The 22684-nt window shown below is 50.0% G+C and overlaps 1 protein-coding gene across 1 annotated transcript in view; it reads left to right on the top strand.

The window, feature by feature from the left end:
• Positions 1–14243, top strand: part of BARX2 (BARX homeobox 2) — a 71752-nt gene extending 57509 nt beyond the window's left edge. Inside the window, exons 3-4 of the mRNA XM_080816691.1 lie at positions 3887–3971; positions 13237–14243. Coding sequence (XP_080672817.1) covers positions 3887–3971; positions 13237–13503 — 352 coding nt within the window. The 3' untranslated portion in view covers positions 13504–14243. The remainder of the gene's footprint in view (positions 1–3886; positions 3972–13236) is intronic.
• Positions 14244–22684: the final 8441 nt, after the last annotated feature.

The raw sequence follows: 22684 nt of genomic DNA, 5'->3' as shown, positions 1-22684 counted from the left end.
ATGTCTTACCTTGTTCTTTCAAACTCACTCTGGGGCTTTGGAGAGGGCTGAGCTAATATGTGATCCTGTTTACTGGGAGGATTTTCCAGGTCCTTTTTCTGTTCTTTTGCTCACTTCCTTGTCTGTATTAGGTTTGATCCTAGTCCTATTGAAGAGAAAGGGAAGGAAACTCTCATGCATCTCTTAAGCTCGTTAGTAGCTGTTTGACACAAATTTAAGTGAGAAAGGCGTGTACACATCCTTCACTAAAGAGCATCTGGCTACTGATTCACTTAATCGAGCCCCCATCAGCTGGGTGCTGGGCGTTTGCTGGGGGCCAGGCATGGTGTCCGAGCCTGTGCCTCCAGAAAGTAGGAGAAAAGAGGCCTGCTGTGCAGGAGATGCTAGGGGAGGGCAGGACAACAAGTACCCACGACCCAGGGCACGGGTCCTGGTGCCGGTATGTTACCAAGGGCTGGAGGAGCCCAGAGACATTGTTGAGTATGTGTGAGATGGGGTTCAGGAAGGCCTCTCAGGGGAGGCAACATTTCAGAAGAGCTTTGACTCTTATGGCCCAGAGGGAATGGCCCACAGGGGCACTGAGGCACGGCTCACTGGGCACGCTGAGGGAACTACAGGTTCTCAGGAGGTCTCCAGGCGACGGTGCAAATGGGAGTGTGGCAGGAGAGGAGGCTGGAGGTGGGAAGGCTCATGTGCCTGGCCAAAGAATGCTGACTTCGTTTTCATTGGCAGCCTCTAAGAGTTGGGGGGGATGTGGCCAGATTTACCTTTTAGACTCCTCGCCCTGGTGGCACCCTCAGTGTCTGATCTGAGACGGAAGCGACGGAGCAGGGGAGTGGGAGGAAGCCCAGGGATAGTCCCTGAAGACCTGAATTAAGGTGGTGACAGTGGGCACCGAGAAAAGGGAATAGCTTGAAGAACAGTTTTGAAGGTGGCGTGGACAGGCCTGACACCGGCGTGAGGAAGGGAAGAGAGAGCTGGGAAGCCTGTGCCTCCTGGTTTGGGTCACCGCGTAGACAGGGATACCACGACCGAAGTTGCAAGGCGGAGGGCAAAGTGGGTTTGGTGGGGGAAAGTGGGAGTCCTGTTGGGACGTGAGCCTCTGGGGGAGGCTTTGGCCAGACAGTGGAGACGCGGCAGTGAATCGGGGAGTGACAAGAAGGGATGCCCAGTTATCAGCAGGTATTTTGGTGGCCCCAGCCGGTAAAGGGGGGCCTCAGGGAGCTGGGCAGCCGGTGGAGGTGGGCGCCATTGTTTATGACTTGTGTGGTAGTGACACCCAAAGGGCTTCGACCAGCTTGGGTAAAATGTTAGGCTTATTTTCTGGAAGTCAGAGAATGTTTTAACAGAACTGTTCATTCCTCATCAAGCTCCTGGGACTTCCTGATACCTGCCCAGGCACCTCTCAGGTGACCTACGCAGGACTGATTCACTTGCCTGGGGAGGACACCATCTGGCTAGCATGGGAGCTGCCGCCTTCACCAGCCCTCTCCCGTGTTCCTCACCTCCCTACGTGACCAGGGCCATGAGCGCTCCCTCCTCCCACACCTTTTCCCTCTTCCCTTTTGTTTGTTTCTCCAGTTTCCTAGGTGACCCCATTTAAGCGAATACGCAGGGAAGTGAGAATTTGTAACGGTGGCAGGTAATGAGAGAAAGCCGATGACAGTGAAGCGCCTTTCTGTAGCCAGAGTGAGTCAGGGGTGCATTTTTCCCAAGTGAGCTAACACCACTTGCTAATGCAGCGCCGTGAACTGAGCCTGCCATTGACTCATGCACCTGATGGCCTCAGGTGAACCGGGCTGCCAGGCTTGGTGGGAGCCTGGGAGACCAGAAGCCTGTGGGACAGCCCCCTGGGGTTTTGGTTCCTAATGAACGGCTGCTTGGGAAGCAATGCTTCATTAGTGGGGAGGGCTGAGTGCTCTCTGCACGGGGAATTTACTAGCTTCAGTCTGTTAATCACTTTCAATAAAACTGTTAGCTTCCAGTCGCCCTTTCCCTGGGACAACCAGAGATATGTGAATTGCCGATGTGAGACAGGTTCTGAGAGGTTTGGGGGGACGGAAGACTGTTCTTATTATTGGAGATTGCAGTCGTGCCCTCTGGTCAGAACAGGGGAGCTGAGCAGCTGCAGTGCCAGCAAGTGGCACCTGGAACCTTCATTGCCGATACCCACTGGTCTTGCTCACGGTCAGATGTTGGGGAAAGAGAGTCGTGGCTGAGAACGCGTTCTCGGGCATCCCCGTGGCTCAGGCTTGTGGGTGGGAAGGTTTGTGTGACAGGAGGAACCTCAGAGCCACAGACTGTAATCTTCAGACACCTTGGACTTTGAAAGTGGTGACCGTCGCTCCCTGCAGCAAGGGTGCTTGGCCCAGGTTGTCACTCTAGAAGTCACAGGGAGACCGCTCATGTTGGCTCAAGGAGGGGGTCCTTCCTATTCATGCCCAGGTAGTAGACCCGGGGTTCTTTTCAACATTGGTCCATAGTTGTAGTCTTTGAGTTTGGAAGCCCGGCTCTCTTTCGCACTTAATATACTCCAGTTGGGTTGTTTGCATTTTCTCTTCAAAAGCTTTGAGCAGGAGCTTCCCTTGGATAAATCAAACTTGTGTAAAAATATGGTGGGTGGAGGGGAGCCCCATACAGGAGGAGGAAGACAAGCCAGACGTAAGTAGGTTCGAGTCCTAGCTGCACCTCTCACTCTAGGATCATCTCCCAGGGCTCAGCAAAGTTTTTCTTGTACGGGACCAGAAAGAAAGTCATTTCAGTCTCTGTCACAGCCGCTCACCTCCGAGCCTGGAGCAGGAAAGCAGCCATGGATGTAGGCAGACAAATGGGTGTCCATATGCCAATAAAAAATTTATTTACAAAAACAGGCAGCAGACAGGATTTGACCGTGGTTACCGAGAGATTCTAATCTTTCCAAACGTCAGATCTCTCATCCGTAAAATGGGAATAATTATACCTACTTCACAGCATCGTAGAAAGGAATAAATAAGACAGCATGGGTTGTTGGGGCCTGAGCTGGGGGCTGGGATCCCACCGTGGTTCATTGGAAGTAGCTCCCAACCTCACACTTCCCAGGAATGGCTTTGACATTCAGGGCTTCACGGAAGGCTACAGAGAAAAGCAGAACCATGGTTATCGATCGAATGGGAAGCAGGAGGTTATGGATTGAATGTTTCTTCTGGAACCCAAATTTAACAGTTCAGGACAGCTACAATGAATGAATCTGTCTCTCAGAAAGTATTTTTGAGCCCATGGTCTGGACTGAGAACCTGATAGGCACATCTGTGGACAGAAAAGAGGCCCTTGCTGTTGAATCAGGGAGCCAGAAAGTACTTGTGGGAAACAGAGAACCCTTGACAACGTGGAACCCCCCCGGGTGATGGCGGACTGGTGGGAAGGTCCAGAGGGCAGAAGCTGTGGGAGGTGTCGTGGGGGTGGGGAGGCCCCCCTGCAGGAGGGAGGCTTGTGCTGCATCTGGGTTGATGAGGATTTTGACAAGAATGACAGGTCTTTACTTTTCCTTTCCAGTTTGGGTTTGGGGACAGCATCCTCATTTTGTATGGGATCCACGTAAAGACTCTGTCAGGTCAGAAAGAGAACTTCATAATCAAGGCTGAGAAATCCTTTTCGGGTCCAGAGCAGACAGTGGATGTTTCCAGGATGATGGCCCCAGGTGCCCTTGGGTTGTAGGCATCTGTTTCTCAGGTTCCCAGAGTTTCATCCATGAGATACTTGGAAGGAAAGTAAAACTCTTTGGGGAAGAACTGCTTCAATGGGGGAAGTCTGCACTCTGATAGCAGTGCCTGGAGCTAGTCCGCAGGACCCCATCCCTTCTGCCCCTTTCCTCCTTCCTCATCCTTCCTTTGTATCTCATGCCTTCTAGGTTGGACTTGGCCCAGTCTCTGGGACTCACTCAACTGCAGGTGAAGACTTGGTATCAGAACCGCAGAATGAAGTGGAAGAAAATGGTAAGGAAGAGAGTGAGTCTCACCGCGTGCCCATCATGATGGGGAAAATTCTTACCGCAGGGCTGGGAAGAAGACAGGAGGGACCGCTGGTGGTTTGGGTATGGGAGAGTGGAAGGCCTTTTATGATGCTGGCTGGGAGGGAGGCCGTTGGGACGATCAGATAAGCTATTCCTCCTGACCTGGATTTCCTGACCAGAATGATATTCTTTTCCATAGTTTCCTTGGAAATAAAAGAAAGCTCACAAGCTTTTCAGTTGCTAGTTTTCACCCCACCTGCTGGCCTTTTCAAAGAACTTCCTTCCCCCTCCCACCAGGAGCTAAGATTAGAAGTCAGGACTCTTTGTTTATGATGATGTATAGGGCACATCTGTTCCTGGGCTCCATGGGCTGGAATGTAGGCATTGTCAGGCTTCAGTGGGTATCAGAGGAACCCGGACTGCAGGTACAAATGCAGAAGTCGAGGCTCTCCCTGGATCCTGAGTGCAGAGGTCTGTGACAGGACTGGGGATGGATTCACGTGTTCGCAAGCTCCCAGGTTCCCCTGGTGGTTTCCCTAACGTTGCTTTATTACCTTGCTAATCAATCATTCCGTCTTTGGTTTCTAAATGGACCTATCAGCATAAACACCCCTTGCTGAAAACAAACAAACAAACAAACAAACAAACAAAAACACCAAATAGACATCTCCATATTTTGAGGGATTCAGCTTCATCACAGTTCACTTTTTCTTAAAAAAGAGCAACTATGAATAATCTGTTAAATCCAGATTTTCCAAAGTGGTTGCGTGTTTCATTGCCAGTTCTGTAAACCACAAGGGAAGAGGTCAAAGCCCAGAGACAAGAGGTGAGCTGGGACGAGAGGGTGGGAAGCAGCCCGTTTTCTGGAGAGACCAGGTACAACCATGGCCTGTGACCTGGGCCTTCCTCACACCCTCACTGAACCTTACTGGCCCTTTCTCCTCTGGTGTGGACCAGGTGGTCCAGACCTGCTTGGACGACACTCTGATTTGCTAACCCATCTGGCCACAAGCCATCTTTCCTGGTGTTCAAGAGCTAGAATATGATGGGTTTTTTTTTTTACAGTTACTAAAACTGAGGTCCTTCTCTGGCCCCTAGTTTTCAGGAAAACAGGTGAGTCAATAGCTATTTTTAATAGCTACTAGATATGGAGACATTTTCTCAATTTTGTGCTTTTGTTCAGTAATTTTTTTCTGAAAACATGAGTCCTTGCTGTCATCTGAGAAAAAGAAATACATTGTAAATTAATGCTCAACAGGAAAAAAAGCCAGCCAGGCGGCATTTATTGTCTTCCTGGAAGGGAATTCCTGGGCAAATCATTTCCTCTGGGGGGACCTGAGCCTGCCAGGGAGGGATGTTTAGGGGGAGGCAGCATGGCCCCCGGAGAGCTTGCAAGGAGAGGCCAAGATGTCGGCACAGACGCACGTATCCTGAATGAATCCACCCGTGTGTCTTCACATCTCTTGTGAACCGTGCCTTATCCTAGGCATGGTAGGAAGTAATGAAATAAGATGTAAGCCTGCCTTTGTGGCATTTGTGACCCCATTGGAGAGTCAAGGTCCAGAAAGCAGCCAGGGAGCATGTGATGGTGAATTAGAATTCCTGTAGGTATATGAACCCGAAGTGTTCGGGGGATGGGCGTTTGAGAAGGGTGTAAGGAAAAGTTGAAGGATAAATGGGATTCGGTGAAATATGTTGTTGTTCCAAAACCTCGAGAATGCTACGGGCACATGAAGATGATGGCTGAGGGGCGCCTGGGTGGCTCAGTGGGTTAAGCTTCTGCCTTCCGCTCAGGTCGTGATCTCGGGGTCCTGGGATTGAGCTCCTTTCTCAGCAGGGAGCCTGCTTCTCCTTCTGCCTGCCTCTCTGCCTGCTTGTGCGCGCACTCGCGCGTGCGCGCGCTCTCTCTCTCCCTCTCTCTGACAAATAAATAAATAAAATCTAGGGGGAAAAAAAAAGAAAGAAAGAAGAAAATAATGACGGAAACCTCCCGGGGAACTGATCTCGGAAAGAACCAGATCTGGGAGTTAGAAACTCTGGGCCGAGTTCCCATACCTGTCCCTCCCCGGCTGATTTCGGGCAAGTCCGCCACCCACCTCCTTCCTCGTCAATCATCATCATCGAAATCAATGTCTCCTGAGTGGCAGAGGCATTGTTGAAATCGGTTATCAGCGATCTCTTCATGAGTCAGACGATTAAGGAATTGACAGCCTGCCATCCCCGCCAGCTCTGCCCGCTGCCCGTGGGACGAGCGTGTGCCTTCGCCTCTGACGTCACCTGTTGTTCACCAGCCCCTGGGCTGCTGGCACAAGTGCGAGCTGGTTAGTGAGGGTCAGCCCCGTCACCAAAAGCAAAATGGAAGTCACTCAGCAGATTTAACCTCAGAGAGCATTCCACGGGCCAGCCGAATCCAGGTCCCTTCAGGAGAGGCGGGAATGCCAAGCTCTGTGTCCCCTCTAGGAGTTAAATGTTGAGCATAGGAATGGAGCACTGGGCAACGGAGATGCCAAGATAAGTCACCAACATGTCCATTACAAAATAAAATGAGAAAAGAGTACCCCGTCAGGTGGGAGGGGGCCGACCTGTGAAACTAGTAATTATTCAGAGGGATCAGGTCCACGGTGGACTTTACTGAGTTTGGAATCAGGATAGCGAAAGGGAGGGTGTCAGGGAAGAGGTGTCGTCTAAAATGGTTTCAGCAAACAGAAGAGGGCCAAGCAAAGGTGGGGAGGGTGTCACGGGCACAGGGAAGGAGCCAGAGCACCCGGGGCTCTTTGAACGACTTCAAAATGGCCAGAGCTACAAATGGGAGGGTGGTAGTTCCATTGCGGGTCTGATTTCTGACTCCCCCTTAACAGCAAGGCATTGTTGGGATCCAGATTGCCTCATATGTTTTCCTGGTAGAACTCTTTCAAGGCTATCTCTTCAAGTACTGGGAGGAAAAGAAAAAGCTAATTGGGTAATAAAGATGTCTCAAGGCTAGTCACCTAATTGGAACTGGAAAAAGATTAGCGCTCGGTTCTCAAGAGTTACTCACAGGGCGGCCAAGGAGAGCACTGCCAGAGGCCAGATAGCATCTCGGACTAGTTCCTACCGGTCAGCATTGGTAACTTCTAGCGGGTTGGGTAAATTTCATCTTGCACACAAGATGGGACGCTCACCCTCTATTCCATTTCTGTTTGGCTTGAGTTCCAGGAGGACCCAGAGTTTTGCAACAGGCTGAAAGTGCCTCATCATTCAGGGATCTCTCTTGGCTCTAAAACCCAGTTCGGTGAGAGGATCCAAATGGACACCAGCCTCTGGTCACAGGAATGGGTGGGCCACAGAGCAGGCGCCGTCCTCACCTTGGGCGCTGTACATCTCCAGACAGTCAACAATTCCATGAAATGGCTACTCTCTATGTGATCTTGAGCCGGTTACTTAACCTCTGGGGGCCCGTTTTCCCGTTAGTAAAATGCCTCATATACATATAGCTTATAGGGCTTGTGGTGCTAAATGAGCTCATCCCTGTGAGAGCTTTCTAATAGTGCTTCCTGCATAGAATGCAGCTGAGAAGTGTTAACCACCATCCTCCTCTTCCTCCTCCTCCTTCTTTATTATTATTATTATTATTTACTTAGCCATGTAATTCACATCTTCAGAGAATCCAGTTTGGGAGTCCAGAGAACCTATAAGCAGAAACTGAATTCTACAGGTTTCCGGGGCCCCGAAACTGTCTTCTGGATGAGAACCATCCTGGCTGTTTGTCCTTTCTCGTCCCTCGCTCGCCGGGCCTGCGCCGGCTCAGTGCTCTAGCATGTGGGGCAGGGAAAAGCTGTCGAGCAGGGTGCAGGAAGAAGATTTGTGCCAGGGAATCCCAGCTTCTTAGCTTCATGGAAATAGTCATCAGTTGATCTGACTCTCCCTGCTCCAGAGAGCCGCAGATGAAGACAGAAAAAGGTGCAGAAAGCACCCCTGGGGAAGGCGCCCGTGACCCAGGGTCTGCCGGGAGACTGGGGAACTGCAGAGCGGTATTAGAATCGGAAATCACGGAGGCACATTTGACATATCCCTCGCTCATTATGCACAATGAGATATTGGTAAGAGCGTTAGAGTCAAGTGGGCAGGGCTGTGTGTTCAAATCCCAGCCCTGCCCTTGGCTTGCTCTTGGCCCATGGCAGATTACCTGTGCCTGCTCAGTTTCCTGTCTGAGTAATGGGGGAGGTAGAGGGCCCCTCCCTGCACTCACAGTCCGTGCTCTGCCGTCTAACTGCTTGTCTCCCACCCAAGTGCCTTGGAAAGGAAAAAGGCCTGTCCTGACATCTTCAGCCACAAAATATTTGAATATTTAGTTAAGGGTTTTGAGGGGTGAGGGGAGCTGCAGCTATCAGCAAACACAACTAATGGAAGTAGATGGTGTCTAGCTGTTTCTCAAAGAGGCATGTGACCTCGGGTGTCGTGTGTTGTCTGGACTTCCCCAACCAAAGGGACTAAATTGGCTTTAGGAATAATTGGGCAGAAGGGACCCCGGGGAGGAGGGCCACGGGGTGCATGAGAACGCACAGCTCCTGGCATGGGGCGGTTATGAGATAATTGCTTGTCTCAGGTGTGCTGGGAGGCAAGGGGCCAGAGGTCGAGTGCGGGAAGCAGCCAAGAGGGTAGTTATCTCCTAATTATTGCTTGCGCTGGAATGTTTTATCCCATTTAGAAAATGGCTTGATTGTTTTGATTTTTTTTTTTCCTCTGTGCAGTAGGAAAACAGCCAGGTGGGGTCTATCCAAGCTGTGTGGGTGGTGTTCTCTAATTGCTGGGCTGGACTTTCTTTTGCCAATTAGGTGGCTTCCTTAGACCTGCCCTTTTATAACTTGATTACTATATGGGGCAACTTAATTTTGTATAACCTCTTTCATACCAAGTGGAGCTGCTTTCAACACATAAATTCCATCTTGGCACATCTGGGCACTTTCAACAGCCTGCACTCAGACTGAAATAAAAATCAGATGCTGACTTATGTGAAAAGGAATATAGGGACGCCTTCTCCCCAGAGGTACATTCTGTCAGCGTCTCTACCTTGTTAGAGGTCCCCTTCCTATTTGTGTGTTTGCTGTTCGTGTGGAAAGTGCAGTGGCTGAGCAGATCCCCAGCTAGAAAGAAGTGTTCATTGAGAGCCTCTGGGTTTCCTCACACCTTATACAAAAAATAACTCAAAGTGAACCATAGACCTAAAGGTAAAAGCTAAAACTGTAAAACTCTTAGAAGAAAATTTAAGAGTAGTGCTCCCTTCTGCTGCACGTATACTAAAATTGGAATGATACTGAGAAGATTAGCATGGCCCCTGCGCAAGGATGACACGCAAATTCGTGAAGCGCTCCATATTTTTTTATGGAAGCAGAAAAGACCTCGAATAGCCAGAGGAATGTTGAAAAAAGAAAATTTAACAGTAAATATTCACGGCCTTGGATTTGGCAAAATCTCCTGAGCACACCAAAGCCCAAGCAACGAAAGAGAAAATAAATCGGACTTCATCAGAACTAAAAGCCTGTGTGCTGTGAAGGACATCACCAAGAGAGGGAAGAGACAACACACGGAATGGGAGAGCGCCTTTGCAAATCTTGTATCTGATGATGGACTTGTATCCTGAATGTGTATAAAAAACCCTTACACCTCGGGGCACCTGGGTGGCTCAGTGGGTTAAAGCCTCTGCCTTCAGCTTGGGTCGTGATCTCAGGGTCTTGGGATTGAGCCCGGAGTCGAGCTCTCTGCTCAGCAGGGGGCCTGCTTCCTCCTCTCTCTCTGCCTGCTGCTCTGCCTACTTGTGATCGCTTTCTGTCAAATAAATAAATAAAATCTTTACAAAAACCCCAAAAACCCTTACACCTCAATAATAATAAGATGACCGAGTTTCACATGGGCAAAGGATTTGGATAGACCTCTGTCTCAAGAAGACATATGGCTGGCCCATAAGCACAGGAAAAGATGCTCCTCTTCATCAGTCCGCAGGGAAATGTAACTCACAAGCATGGGGTACCACAGCCTTCCCTCTAGCGTGGCTGGAATCAGAAAGACATACCATCACGTACTGGTGAGGATATGGAGAATTGGATGCCTCATAGACTGCTGATCGGAACATGGTGCAATCACTTTGGCAAACAGTCCAGAAGGTCCAAAAAAACACAAAAAAACGGAGTTACCATATGACCCAGCAATCCAGTTGTAGGGATACACCCAAAAGAAGTGAACAGATATTTCTGTACCCTCTTCACAGCAGCACTGTTCACAACAGCCAAGAGGTAGCAGCAACCTGTGCCATCTCTCCACTGATGAGTGGGTAAATAGAATGTGATCTGTTCCCACAATGGCTATTAGTTGGCCATAAAAAGGAATTGAAGTATTGATCTAGGCTACAGCACGGATGACCCTTGAAAGCATCTCATGCTGAGTGAAAAGAAGCCAGTGGCAAAGGATGACATATTGTGTAACTCAATTCATATGAAATAGCGAGAACAGGCAAATCTGTAGAGACAGAAGGCGGATGAGTGGTTGCCTATGGTTGGGGGGGCAGGGCCTGGGGCAAAATACAGGTGATTGTTAATGGGTATAGGGTTTCTTTTGAGGGGTGCTAAGATGTTCTAAAATTGGATTCTGGGGTGCCTGGGTGGCTCAGTGGGTTAAGCCTCTGCCTTCGGCTTAGGTCATGATCTCAGGGTCCTGGGGTCGAGTCCCACATTGGGCTCTCTGCTTGGCAGGGAGCCTGCTTCCTCCTCCCTCTCTCTCTGCCTGCCTATCTGCCTACTTGTGATCTCTCTGTGTCAAATAAATAAATAAAATCTTTAAAAAAAAATAAAATTGGATTCTGGTGATAGTCGTACAATTCTTACTGTACTAAAAATCACTTAATTGTCACTAGGAAGTGTATGGTATGTGAATTTTATCTCAATAAAGCTGTTTAAAACAAGAATTTCTGGCTTATTGAGTTACTGCCTTCATTCCTACAGTTCAGCACCCAGAGGTCCTGTGCTTCTCTTGAAAGAAAGAGGTGTAATCGATTGATAAGTATTTAGTAACTGTAGAGTTAGTTGAAAGTGATTTGTCTGGAGCATGAAGCAAGGGAAAGTTGCAGGATTTACCTTCAAGGAACCTCTGTTCAACTATAGAAGATAAGATTAAGTGGGTTATGTAAGTAGCACAATACATTTCACTCCTAATTATCCGTGCTAATCCAGGTCCTCCTGAAGCCCGTCTCACCAACTGCCCAGGAAAGCCACAAGGACACCAAGTCAGAGCTCAGAACCAGTGGAGGAAGGGACTGTCTGTGATATTCTAAAGTAACATACACGTATTTTTAAAAGTTCTGCCTTTGTAAGTTATTCTCCACGTCACACATTGGGACAATAAATGTGCAAGTTCATTGCGATCAGCCAAGGCTATTTGGAGCTCTGTTACATTTCTTGCTTTGTATCTTTCTTCCCCTGCAATTGTTGAATGCCTGCTCCCTGCAGGGGCAGAGTGGGAGGAGCAGGCAAGTAAATGTGCAGGGACAGGGGTTTGTGAAAGGTGCTCTAATGGAGGAAGGGGAAGAGCTCATCTTGCACCCGGTGGGGGGCCTCTGGCGTGGACCTGGGAGGTCAGGGAAGGCTCCCCAGAGGAGCACCCTCCAAGCTGAGTTCCCCAGGGGAGGAGAGTGGGGAGTCGGGTTCTGCCAAGCAGGAAGAGTTCTTGCTCTCTTTTATACGTTGTATCTGTTGGTCACCCTCGTCATCCCCCTGTGAGAGGAGGTGGTATCATCTCGGTTTCGGTTTTGTAGAATAGGAAACTGAGGCTCAGTTTTTCAGGAACTCTCCCAAAGATGCAGCTGCTAAGGAGCAGAGTAAGAATTCAACTACCGTAGTGATTCGACTTTCGAAACTGGCTGAAACTTACTGTTATTCTCTACTCCGTCTTTGAGCCATTCAATTGTATATCTCTTGTAACATTTTTTCTTACAGAAATACTTACACATGATCATTGTACCAAAAAAATAGAGACTACAAAAAAAAAAAAAAAGAGAGAGAGAGAGAGAAAGAGAGAGAGAAAGAAAGAAAAATAAAGAATTCTTCATGATCCTGACACTGAAAACAGGTCATCTGTCCTCCAGATTGGGTTATGCTGGTTTATAACCTGTTTTCCACAAAAGTACATTAATGATATTTCCCATGTCATTAAACATTCTACACAAATGGTTATAATGGTTATCAAGTATTCTCTCTCTGGGATATGCTATAATTATCTACTCAATCATATAACAAAACTTTAGAGTATCCCCCCCCCAATTTTTGCTGTTATAACCAACTTTTTGATGAACCTTTCTACAGATCAGTCTTCATCTCAGTCTTTGATGACTTAGGCTAAATTATGAGAAGTGGAATTTCTGTGTCCAAGTATGCACATCTTAAGACTTGATTTGAATTCTCAGTTTCCCTTTTGAGAAGGTTGTACCAATGACACTTCCACACTGGAGTATTTATTTTCCTGCTTACTATAAATATTGGCTTTTTAACTTGTCAACTTGATAGGTACTGCTTTAATATTTTAACTGTTATTTCTTTCCTTGCTGTTGAAGTTGGATTATTTAATGTGTTTGTGGTCATTTTACTTAAAGCCAAAATATGCGATACTCACTGGAAGTACATTGAACATTTAAAGAATGAACATATCTTGGGGCACCTGGGTGTCTCAGTTAAGTGTGTTCCTTTGGTCATGATCTTGGGGTCCTGGGGTCAAGCCCCATGTCGGGCTCCCTGATCAGTGGGGAGTCCCTCTGCTAACCTCCCACTCCTGCTAGCACATATTCTCTCTCTCTTTCTCTCTTTCAAATAAGTAAATAAAATCCTTTTTAAAAGGGGCGCCTGGGTGGCTCAGTTGGTTAAGCAACTGCCTTCGGCTCAGGTCACGATCCCAGGGTCCTGGGATCGAGTCTTGCATCGGGCTCCCTGCTCAGTGGGGAGCCTGCTTCCCCCACTCCCTCTGCCTACTTGTGCTCTTTCTCCCTCTGTCAAATAAATAAATAAAATCTTTTTTAAAAACCCTTTTTAAAATGTCACTCTAAAATAATAATAATGACAATAATAAAAGGAATGAAGATGTCTTTATACTCTAGAGGTGATGGGTTGAAAATACCTTTTGCCAGACCATCACTGCTGGGAAGGAACCCTATAGATCCTGTTGAGTGGGAAAGTGGAGGGAGGGAGTTATTTATTAGATTTAATGACTGTTTTTTTCCTTCCACGTAGGTTCTTAAAGGTGGACAGGAAGCACCTACAAAACCCAAAGGTCGTCCCAAGAAGAACTCCATCCCCACGTCAGAAGAGATTGAAGCCGAAGAGAAGATGCACAGCCAGGCCCAGAGCCAGGAGCGCCCTGCACCCTCCCAGGGACAGGGGGAGCTCTGTGACCCCCAGGAATCGGAAGCACGTGACGTCTCCGTAGAGGTGGCAGAGCCCGCCGGCCAGCCCCAGGAGTTGCCAGTAGCCTCTTCGGAACCCCCACCATCAAGCTAAAATAAAAACTCAGTTGGGGGAAGGGGAAGATGGGGAGGAATGGAAAGAGGGAAGTCAGGGAGAATAGAGAGAGAGACGCTCCCCAAAGCCTGGTAAACTTGGCGAGAAGAGATCCACACCTCCCAGCCCCCATGGGTCTCAGTGGTTTTCATCACAAGCATTTGATGAAGACCTGCTTGCCTTAGGCCTTTCTCTTCCTGAAAGGCTGCTTTAGCCACGGGATGCCCTTGATGAAGGGAGACAGTGCCTTGGAACTGCCTGCCCCTGCTGGGGCGAGGGCTGCGGGGCTGGGTACCAGAACCCACCCCGGGGCTGGCACGGCGGGGGGGCTGCCCCGGCTCTCTCCCTCCAGCCCCTGCGCAGCCTGTCATCAAAGCAGAGAGATCATGGTGGAGCCCGGGCCGCAAGCCTGGCCTCCTTGCTAACTCAGCACTTATTTCTGGCGTTTTAAAAGAGAATTTAATGTTTTTGGTTGTTGTTTTTTGGGGGTGGGTGTGGGGGGTGGGGCCGGGCTGGTGAGGGTGGGCAAAAAAGGGTGGGGGAAGCAAGTTCTGAGTTACTAGAATTGTTTCTGAATAAAGTTCGTTTGAAGACCTGTGTGCCTTTTTACCCATTCTAAGTCAGGTGACCCAAGAGCGGAGAAGCCCTGGTTTTCTCGCTTTATTGAGTTGCCCTCCCTGAAGCTGCCAAGCAGATTCTGTTAAGATAACTTCTATTTTTTAATTAAAAATAAATCTTTCAAAAGGATCGGGTGTTTTGTGTCTTCTGGGGAGTATATTTAGCCCTGTCTGGATACGGCTTGTGGAAAGACCCAGAGAGAGAGCCCAGCTCCGCGGGCTTTCATTTTGCCCACTGTAAAATAGAATATGGGTCTCTGCCCATCACCCCTCCCACCGCCTTCTGCCAGAGCCGCTCTGCCATCAGCCACTTTCCACCGTGGGCTTCCAGCTTTAAAAACGGCTTCACTTTTTTGAAGAACACGTAATAAATGTATGTGCTTCCGAAGTCAAACAAAAAGAAGTCTTGCTTCTCCACCTCCCCCCCAACTTCCGCACCCCCCCTCCCCCCGATCCTGCACAGGTAACCATTTTTATGGGTTTCTTGTTTATCTTTATTAGTATCCATTTGGGTGATGGACTTGCAGCTTTTAGCAAAAGAAGATTTGAGAGCTTCTTGGCTAGAGGTGCTCTGCGATTTTAAATTTAAAATGATGTCCCACTTTCAGGAAGACCAGGAAAGAGGGAGGTCCCGGACTCGCTGAAGGAGGAAAACTCTGACCCTTTCTTGCCTGATTGTCATGCCGGGGACCCCGGAGCCCACAGACAGCCTGCGGGGCAGCGCACCAGGCTCAACAACTAGCAATTCTTGATCATGCGGTAACTCTGCCCAATTGTGGGCTCGGGAATCATCTACCCGCTTTCGTAATGGCCGCAACTAGGGAGCAGAACCTGCTGCTGTTTCTGTAAAACAACTCATGTCATTTTTTGGAAAGTCACACGGGGATGACCTGCTTGTTTTCAACCATCAGGCACCCCCCCCCCCCCCCCCGTTAACACCACCAATCATAGTGACTGTGATTTCGACTTGGCTAGGCAGCGCCTCCTTTCCCTTTGCTCTTGAGATCAGCAAAAAGAAAGCCAGTCGTTTCCCTGCCTCTTGTGAACAAAGAAGCTGAGGATTTGGCCTTGAGAACCAGTTCGTGCAGACCACACCCAGCTGCAGGTGAGGTTTCTGGAGGTTTCTGGGGCTGTGCACAGGGACGCTGCCTCCCACACCTTGAGCCCACTCCCCCCAGGACAGGTTTACGATCTGCCTGCCAAGGGGGGACCCAGTGAGCTGGCGTGTACCCCTGGCCACAGGAAGCAGGTGGGTCTGTGCCAATCGGGGCTCAGTCCTAAGGAACTGCTCTGTCCTGTCCAGCCCCATCCTGGAAAGAATTTGCATTAGGATGCTGTTTTCCTGTGGTGGTTTTCCGTCTCTTGTCGTGGGCTCTCACGACGTCCCCTTCTGAGGGGTCTGACACTGACTGTTGTCACACACAATTATCCTGAGCTAGGCTTCCGGGCACTATTTCTGATTTGTGACCCGTCGTCCTTGGCCTGTCATCTATAGTGTTTCCAGGGGTTAGAAGTATTTCAGTGCCTGGTCTCAGACCTCCCCTGATCTTTCCTGCTGTTCTGGAAGCCCTGAGCTCAAGGTCAACTCCGCTTGGGAGCCCTGGGCTTGTCCTGGGGCCTCCGCTCTGCGTAGCCTTGCTCTGGAACTGCAAGACGGGTCAGGGCTGGGCTGCGGGCGTGTGAGTGGGCATCGATTCCACACCAAGCCCTGCTCCTCCTCATCTTCCCCTTTTCCCTCCAATCTTCCCATTTGCCCTGTACTTCCCGAGACATGTGATGGCACCCAGAAACCCAGCTCCACAGGGTGTCTCTGAGCTGTGACTAGGGGTGGCATTCAGTGCAGTCTGGAGCGGGGCGATTCAGGGACCCCTGACCCCAGGGTTTCCCCTGCACCAAGCCCAGTCTGCTCCCTTTCTCAGCTGCTTTCTAGATGTCCTCTCTCTGGGCTTTCCCTCACCTTTGTGGGCCTCACTAAACAAAAACATCCCCTCCCTTGTCCGACATCCAGGATGGTGACCCCGTGAGGGTTCAGGGTCTTATTGTCGGTTCTGGTCACTTGATGCTTTCTGATGTTTTCCAGAGGAAGGGAGCAAGCCAGAGCCAACTGCCCACACAGGAAGCCGGCCACTGAGACATTGCCCTCCCTCCGCCCTCCCCCCCACCGTTTTTTTGTTTTTTTGTGTGTGTTTTTTGTTTGTTTGTTTGTTTGTAGTGTCTCTGTTCTGAGCATTGGAGAATGCTTTTATGAGCTCTTTGAGCTGATGCCGCCCTGTCATGCTGTGAAATGCGCTATTTCTTCCAGTTTTATAGGAAGCCTGTTAACCAGGGAGAGAGGTTAAGTTGGCTCTCCCCAGGTCAGGTAGCTGGTCAGGAGCCATGCTGAGAACCGAGCCTGGGGCAGGTTCCCTGTGGGGACCTTCAAGGTGAGGCTAGCCTACTGTTCCTCGTCCCGTCCCCGTCCTCGTGTGTGCTTTGTCCTAGGTGGGGATTAGGAGGGGGTGGGGGCTTTCCAGGCTACAGTAGGTGAGGCCACCAGGAGTCACTGCCTGTGCTCCCACCCCTTGAATCTTCTATCTACCATCTATCTATCTATTTTAAGATTTTATTTATTTATCTGACAGAGAGAGCACAAGCAGGGGGAGCGGCAGAGAGAGGGAGAAGTAGGCTCCCCGCAGAGCAGAGAGCCCAATGTGGGGCTCTGTCCCAGGACTCCAGGATCATGACCTGAGCTGAAGGCAGCCACTTAACCAACTGAGCCGGCCTGGCGCCCACCCCCGCCCCCAAGACAAGCATCACCCCCTCAGGCCGCCCCTTGTATCTTCTATGTTCGCGAGGATTCCTGGAGCAAGTTCTAGACCCTCAGTAAGCATCCAAGTGTCTAACAACAGGTCTGTGTTCTCGGTCACTGTACCCAGATTTGCTTCTCCAGAGTCTACGAGGGCTGGTTGAGACCCAACACTCAGCCCAAGCTTGACTCAAACGATAACCAAATGCGTCTCCTGCTGGGAGCCTGGAGTCTTCCAACCAGTCTGAACAGATCCATCAGAGACCAACCCTCACTAGGCTGCTTTTAGGTTTTTCTCAGAGACGAGTCAATTGTAAAGCTGCCTTAGAGAAGGGGTTGTGGGGACCTCTCTGAGCCCCTCTTCCCTTCACCAGGTGCTTCGAGTTCCCTGTCCTCCTCACGACCTTTCAACTTCACGCCACCCGCCCCACACCCTGGGCTGGGCTGGGCTGGAGCTCTGCTGCTGGAGATGAAACGCTTTCCTCAGTAGGCTGTGCTTCGTCACCCTGGTCACATGCTGTCCACTCAGCAGAAAAGGAGCGGGGACTCCGCAGGACCAGATTAAAGCGTGTCCTGAGGGGAGCTCCCCCATGTCTCCCTGGCCTGGGCCAGCCACTAGGTCACTGCCTGATCCTCCGGCCATTTTCTGTAGCTGCCGCCTCAGTATTGCCCTGGACTGTGTCTCAAGGTCTGAAGGATCTTTGAAGGGCAGGAAGTATTGGGTTAGAGGGTTGAAATGAGTCTTGTTAAAAAAAAAAAAAAAGCAAACTTGTTTCTCAGGATTTCTGTGCACTGAGTTGCTTATGTTTGCCTGAAGCTCTGAGGAGCTGCTGTGGCTCCTGCTGTGGACAGGCACCGCCTCAGCCCCTTCACTACTCTCTTCTCCACTGTGTTGCCTTGCATCGCGCCTTCCACGAGAGATCCTCTCTCTTCCAGTCACGCTCTGAGGGGCTGCCCCCCAGCCTGCTCTGTGCCCCGGAGACAACGTCCTCTCTCCGACCTGCCTTGGCTCCTCTCTCCTTTACCCTTCTCAGCCATGTCTTCCTGTTCCTTATTCACCTCACCTCCTCTCCAGTCTAAGCTGTTAATTCCTCTCTACCTCTTCCTCTTAATGCACCTTTTGTCACGAGCACCGTGGGCCTGCCGTCTTTCCAAAGAGGAGATGGATTAGTTTTGTTTCCCTATTAAATAGAGCCTAAATTCCTTGAGGCTGTTTTTCAGTTCATGGGTTCTGAGGTCCTCTTCTGGTGCTCAGAGCTCCAAAGGCCCACAGGTGGGTAATGAGAGGACCTGGATGCTCCTGGTCTCCTGTTGACATCTTTCTGGGAGGTCCAGAGGTTTTGAGTTCTCAGCAGTATGGTGGGTACAGCCCACTGTCATGAAGCCTTGAGGCCCCAAATCATGAAGCAACCCTCCTGGGCATTGGCCATTGTCAGAGCCACACTCCTTGGCTACAGGGCTTGCGGCTTCCAGCACTTTTCAGAGACAAGAGGGAAAGCAGAGCAAAAGATCTTTGTTGTCTGCGAAACATTGCTGTCACCCAAGGGAAGCAATGCTGGGCCCATTTCCCCAGAGTTCAAGAAGGCAAAGGAGGATGAGGAGCCCAGACTTGAAGACCCTCATGGCCAAGGACCAATCCTCCCCCACCCCACCCCCTCCATTTTGCTAATTCCTTTTGGAGAAACTGCTGACAGGGCTCTGAAGAAGATGCCCTCAGACGATTTCTCCTCAAGGAGATCACAGGCAGCGTTGCCAGGGGCAGGCTGGGAGGAAGACGATGCCTCCTAAGACATCTGTCTAAAACGAAAATTAACATCCTGTCTATACCCGAATCATGGTCGGTAGCTGGTGGTGGGTTGGTGAAGTTGTTTGACCCGATTCACGAGGTGATATGAAGGGGCTGACGGGAGGTGAACTCATCCTCAAGGGTGGGTGGGAGGCTGCGGCCCGAAGGTTACAGTGGACCCCGGGGCTCAGCTTTGAGGAATGCGGTCAAGTCTAAAACCTTGGGGTGGGCAGGAGCCAGAAACGTCCTTTCCACACACAGAGGGGGAAACGGAGAGAGGGCCCCCAGCCAGCCCTCAGGAAGCCGAGCGCTCCGGGCTTCTACCCCCAGAAGCAGCATCAGCCACCGTTCAAACCCTTGTGCCTAGCACTGTGCTAGCGTGCGGGCGGGGTAGGCTGGGGGGAGGAGGGGTGAACGCAATACGGCCCCGCCCTCACAGAAGCTGACATCTCGTCGGAGAAACTGCTCCTTGAGTGAGTTTGGAGGAGCGGTAAGGATTCCAGCTAAGTCTGTGAGGTATTTACGCCCGCCCTTCCTGCGGGATGGTTCTTTCAGAGCCGGGAAGGTGATTTATGGACAATACGTCCCTGTGCTTGTCATTCACCAGGCTAGTCCCACTAGGGAAGGGTTAATGCTTTAAGTAGGCCCCTTGTTCGCCTGCAAGGGCCATTAACACTGGAACAACAGGTGTTTGCTAGTTTCACCTGAATATATATGCCTCTAATCCCAGAGATTGTCACCCAAATCCTGGGTGGGTTGGGGCAGGCAGAAAGAAGCTGATCGTACCATCTGTGACCTGGGCTTGGATACCCGAAGGAGGGAGGTTGACTCCAGCCCACGTTTGGCTCCATGTGTTCTGCGCTCTCACCGATGGGCAGCAGCTGCAGTGGCCTTGCCTGTGTCCCCTCCCAACCCACGCCCGGGCCCTGTCCACCCGCCGTGCTCTGGAGAGGCCTCCACCTGGGGCTGTCTGTCGTCAGCCTCTCGGATCTCCAGGTCGACGGTGGCCAGGCGGGGATGGGGCGGACACGGCCTGCTGAGGGGGGCGGTGGTAAATCACTGTGACAGGCTCCTTTCATACCTGACCTCCTTTCTTCCCCAAAGCCGCTTCCCTTCTGTTTATTTTTGTTGCAGATTTATTAGACACGCAGTTAAGTGCCCATTTAGCTCTGCAAACTGTCATCGCGCCTGCTTTATGAATAAGATCATTCACTGACAAAACCCTTTAAACATTTTTTAAAAAGCAGGTGGGGAGGCCTGGGGGAGAGGAGGAGGAAATAGTGCCCCAGGTCAGCGCGGAGGCCAAGAACAACCGAAACCTAAACCCCGGCCTCTCCTGCAGCTCAAGAACGCACCCGGGCCCTCCAAGTTGCCTCGACTTCACCCTGCCCGTCAAGACGTGTGTCATCTCTCCCGCAGGACTCTGGGGTCTAGAGTTCATTCCTTTGTCTCGGCTGCCTGAGAGGACACGGCTTGGGGCAGGGCTGAGAGGCGGTGGTGCACCTGCTCAAAATGGTTGCCAAGAACCAGCAGGCACGTCAGGCTGAGTCCCTGCCGTTTTGGGATCCGTAGATAACGTCCTTGATCTGAGAGCCTTCCTGGTTCTGCCAGGGCTTCCCTTCCTCAGGTGGCATTTCTTTCCAAGCACCTCACCTCTCACCACACACACACACACACACACACACACAGCTCTGCTGGAAGCTGCCAGACTCTGGGGTTCTGTCTTCACGCACCCTGACCGTGCACGCGGCCTGGTCACAAGAGCTCGTCACATCATCACACTGCCTCGTCTCAGCAGCCCTGTGAAGGAGGCACCGTCACCAGCCCCACTTCAGACACAGGGAAGCCGAGGCAACGTGTGGTGACATAAGTCACCACACAAAAGTTGCCCGACACAGCTAGGAGGACTGCTCGTCCCCGAACTGGGCTAGTCTTACTTCTCCCCAGGCTGAGTGGACTGAGGCGGATCTCAGGGCAGAGCATGGAGGTAGGTAGACCCCTTTGTCCCTCAGCTTCCCCTGCAGGTGGCTCTGCGCCCCCATTCTCATGCTGTTGTAGCCTGGGGCATCTTTCACAGCGTGACCTCCTGTTTGGCCTGCAGACCCTCTTCCTCCGGCTGCCCCTCCCTCTACCCACTCGCATCAGCAACCAGTCCAGGCCCCTCCCAACTTTTCTATTGTGGATCCAGGGGCTTGGGAATAGTCCTTGTACAGTGTTGACACCGTGCAAGGGCCCCCAGTGACTTTGGAAGGGAAAGCAGCCCCAGGAGGAAGCTCAGAGGAAGGAACGTACTCTGAGGATGGCATCCTCACTTCGGAACGGCAAGCACTGCTCGAGGATGCTGCCTTCCATCCCAGAAGGGGAGCGGCCCCTGTAGAAGCTTGAGGACGCTGGGTAGAAGCTTCTGAGAATGCCGCGTCCTCTGTTCTAGCTCCGATCGCAGATGCTGCTCTTTCCCAGGAGCTCTCGCAGCGACCTCTGAGGTCAAGGCCAGCCTTGGAGCCCTGGCTCTGGACCCACCTCACCACGCTTCTGCCCCTCAGAGAACCTAGAGCCAGTCTTCCTTTTCCTGTTCCTTGCCATCGTCCTCTCCTTCTTCCTCTTCTTCTTGGCTTCCCTTTCAGCCAGTTTTTTTTTTTTTTTTTTTTAGTTGAAGTTTGTGCACAATGCAAAGAAATTCCATATGAGAAAGTCACTCTGAATCACAGCATAGTTACCCAGATACAATGTACAGTCAAAGCAGATGTTCAACATGCAAACATGAAACAAGAAGCAGGGTTCATTCACACATACCAAAGCTGGAGATGTGTTGGAGCTGGTTGTTTTGTGGTGCTTTCTAAGGATGGCAAACATTGGCTTTTATTAAATAATCAAGGCCATTTTGCCTGTTTGGACCCTGGAACACGTGTGAGGTCATGACAATCAATGCAGTGAGTGTTTATTCCTGGGGGGGAAAAATAAAGTCTTCTGCACACAGGCGGCTGTACGAGACTTACTTTCCAGAATCAGACTGGTTTTAGACTGATTTTTTAGTCAGGTTCTAACCATTTCAAACACTGGCTGATACAGAATGTGCTCCCAAAGCAGCTAGTTTTAATTCCTAACAGTGGAGAAAAAAGTATTTATGGAAATAATGTAACAGAATTTTTGTGAGTTTAGCTCACCTGAGTCTCCAGTGTTCAATTCACCTTATAGTTTTACATCTTACAACATTTATAAATATGTGCTCAAAATGGATCTTTTCCATTTTTACATATTATTTTACATACGCTGAAGGAAGGTTCTAGTTTAAAGTTATTTGGGGTCATCTTGTAGTTAAAAGAATCTGACTCTCTTTTGGTGAATGGGACTATAGGAAGGGAAATGCTCAGTTCTTCACCTTTCTAAGGTATAAACAGGAGTTTGAGTTTAAGAGCTGGTGGGTCCCTAAGTCTCTTTTTTTTGTCTATAGGTTCCCCTTTTCTTTTTTCCTCACCTCCAATTTATTGCCCAATTGGACATATTGTTTCCATGAATGTTAAAGATATTGCCATCAGTATGAACTCATAAAGTATAATATCTTTACTTTCTTTTTAAAGAGTGTTTTCTAGCTCTACCTTTGGAAAAGACCAGAAACAACAGTTAGCCCAGTGGCAGTGGAAATGTCTGTCACCTAGATGATGATCTCAAAATCTTATTTTCCACTAAACGGAACAGGGACTCCTTGGAAACGACTCATTCCAGGTCAAGGGCAGAAACTGCATTAGGTTGGTTTGGAATGTCTTGTTCTAGAAGGCAGTGAAGCTATCAAACATGGCTGGGTCATGTCAAAAGGATAGAGAGGCCATAGGGACTAACTTGAACAAGCTTTCCCGGACTATAAGTGGGCCATGCGAATGTCAATAAGAATAATAATTGCAATGGATTGAAGTATATCAAATATGTATAAATTCATGTGTCCAGAATTTTAAAAATAAAATGAATTCATCACCTTTGAAGGGATACTAGAAAACC

This window comes from Martes martes, assembly GCF_963455335.1.
Source record: "Martes martes genome assembly, chromosome: 10".
Lineage (NCBI taxonomy): Eukaryota > Metazoa > Chordata > Mammalia > Carnivora > Mustelidae > Martes > Martes martes.
Note: the sequence above shows the minus strand (reverse complement) of the source record. Positions and strands in the feature narration are given on the sequence as shown.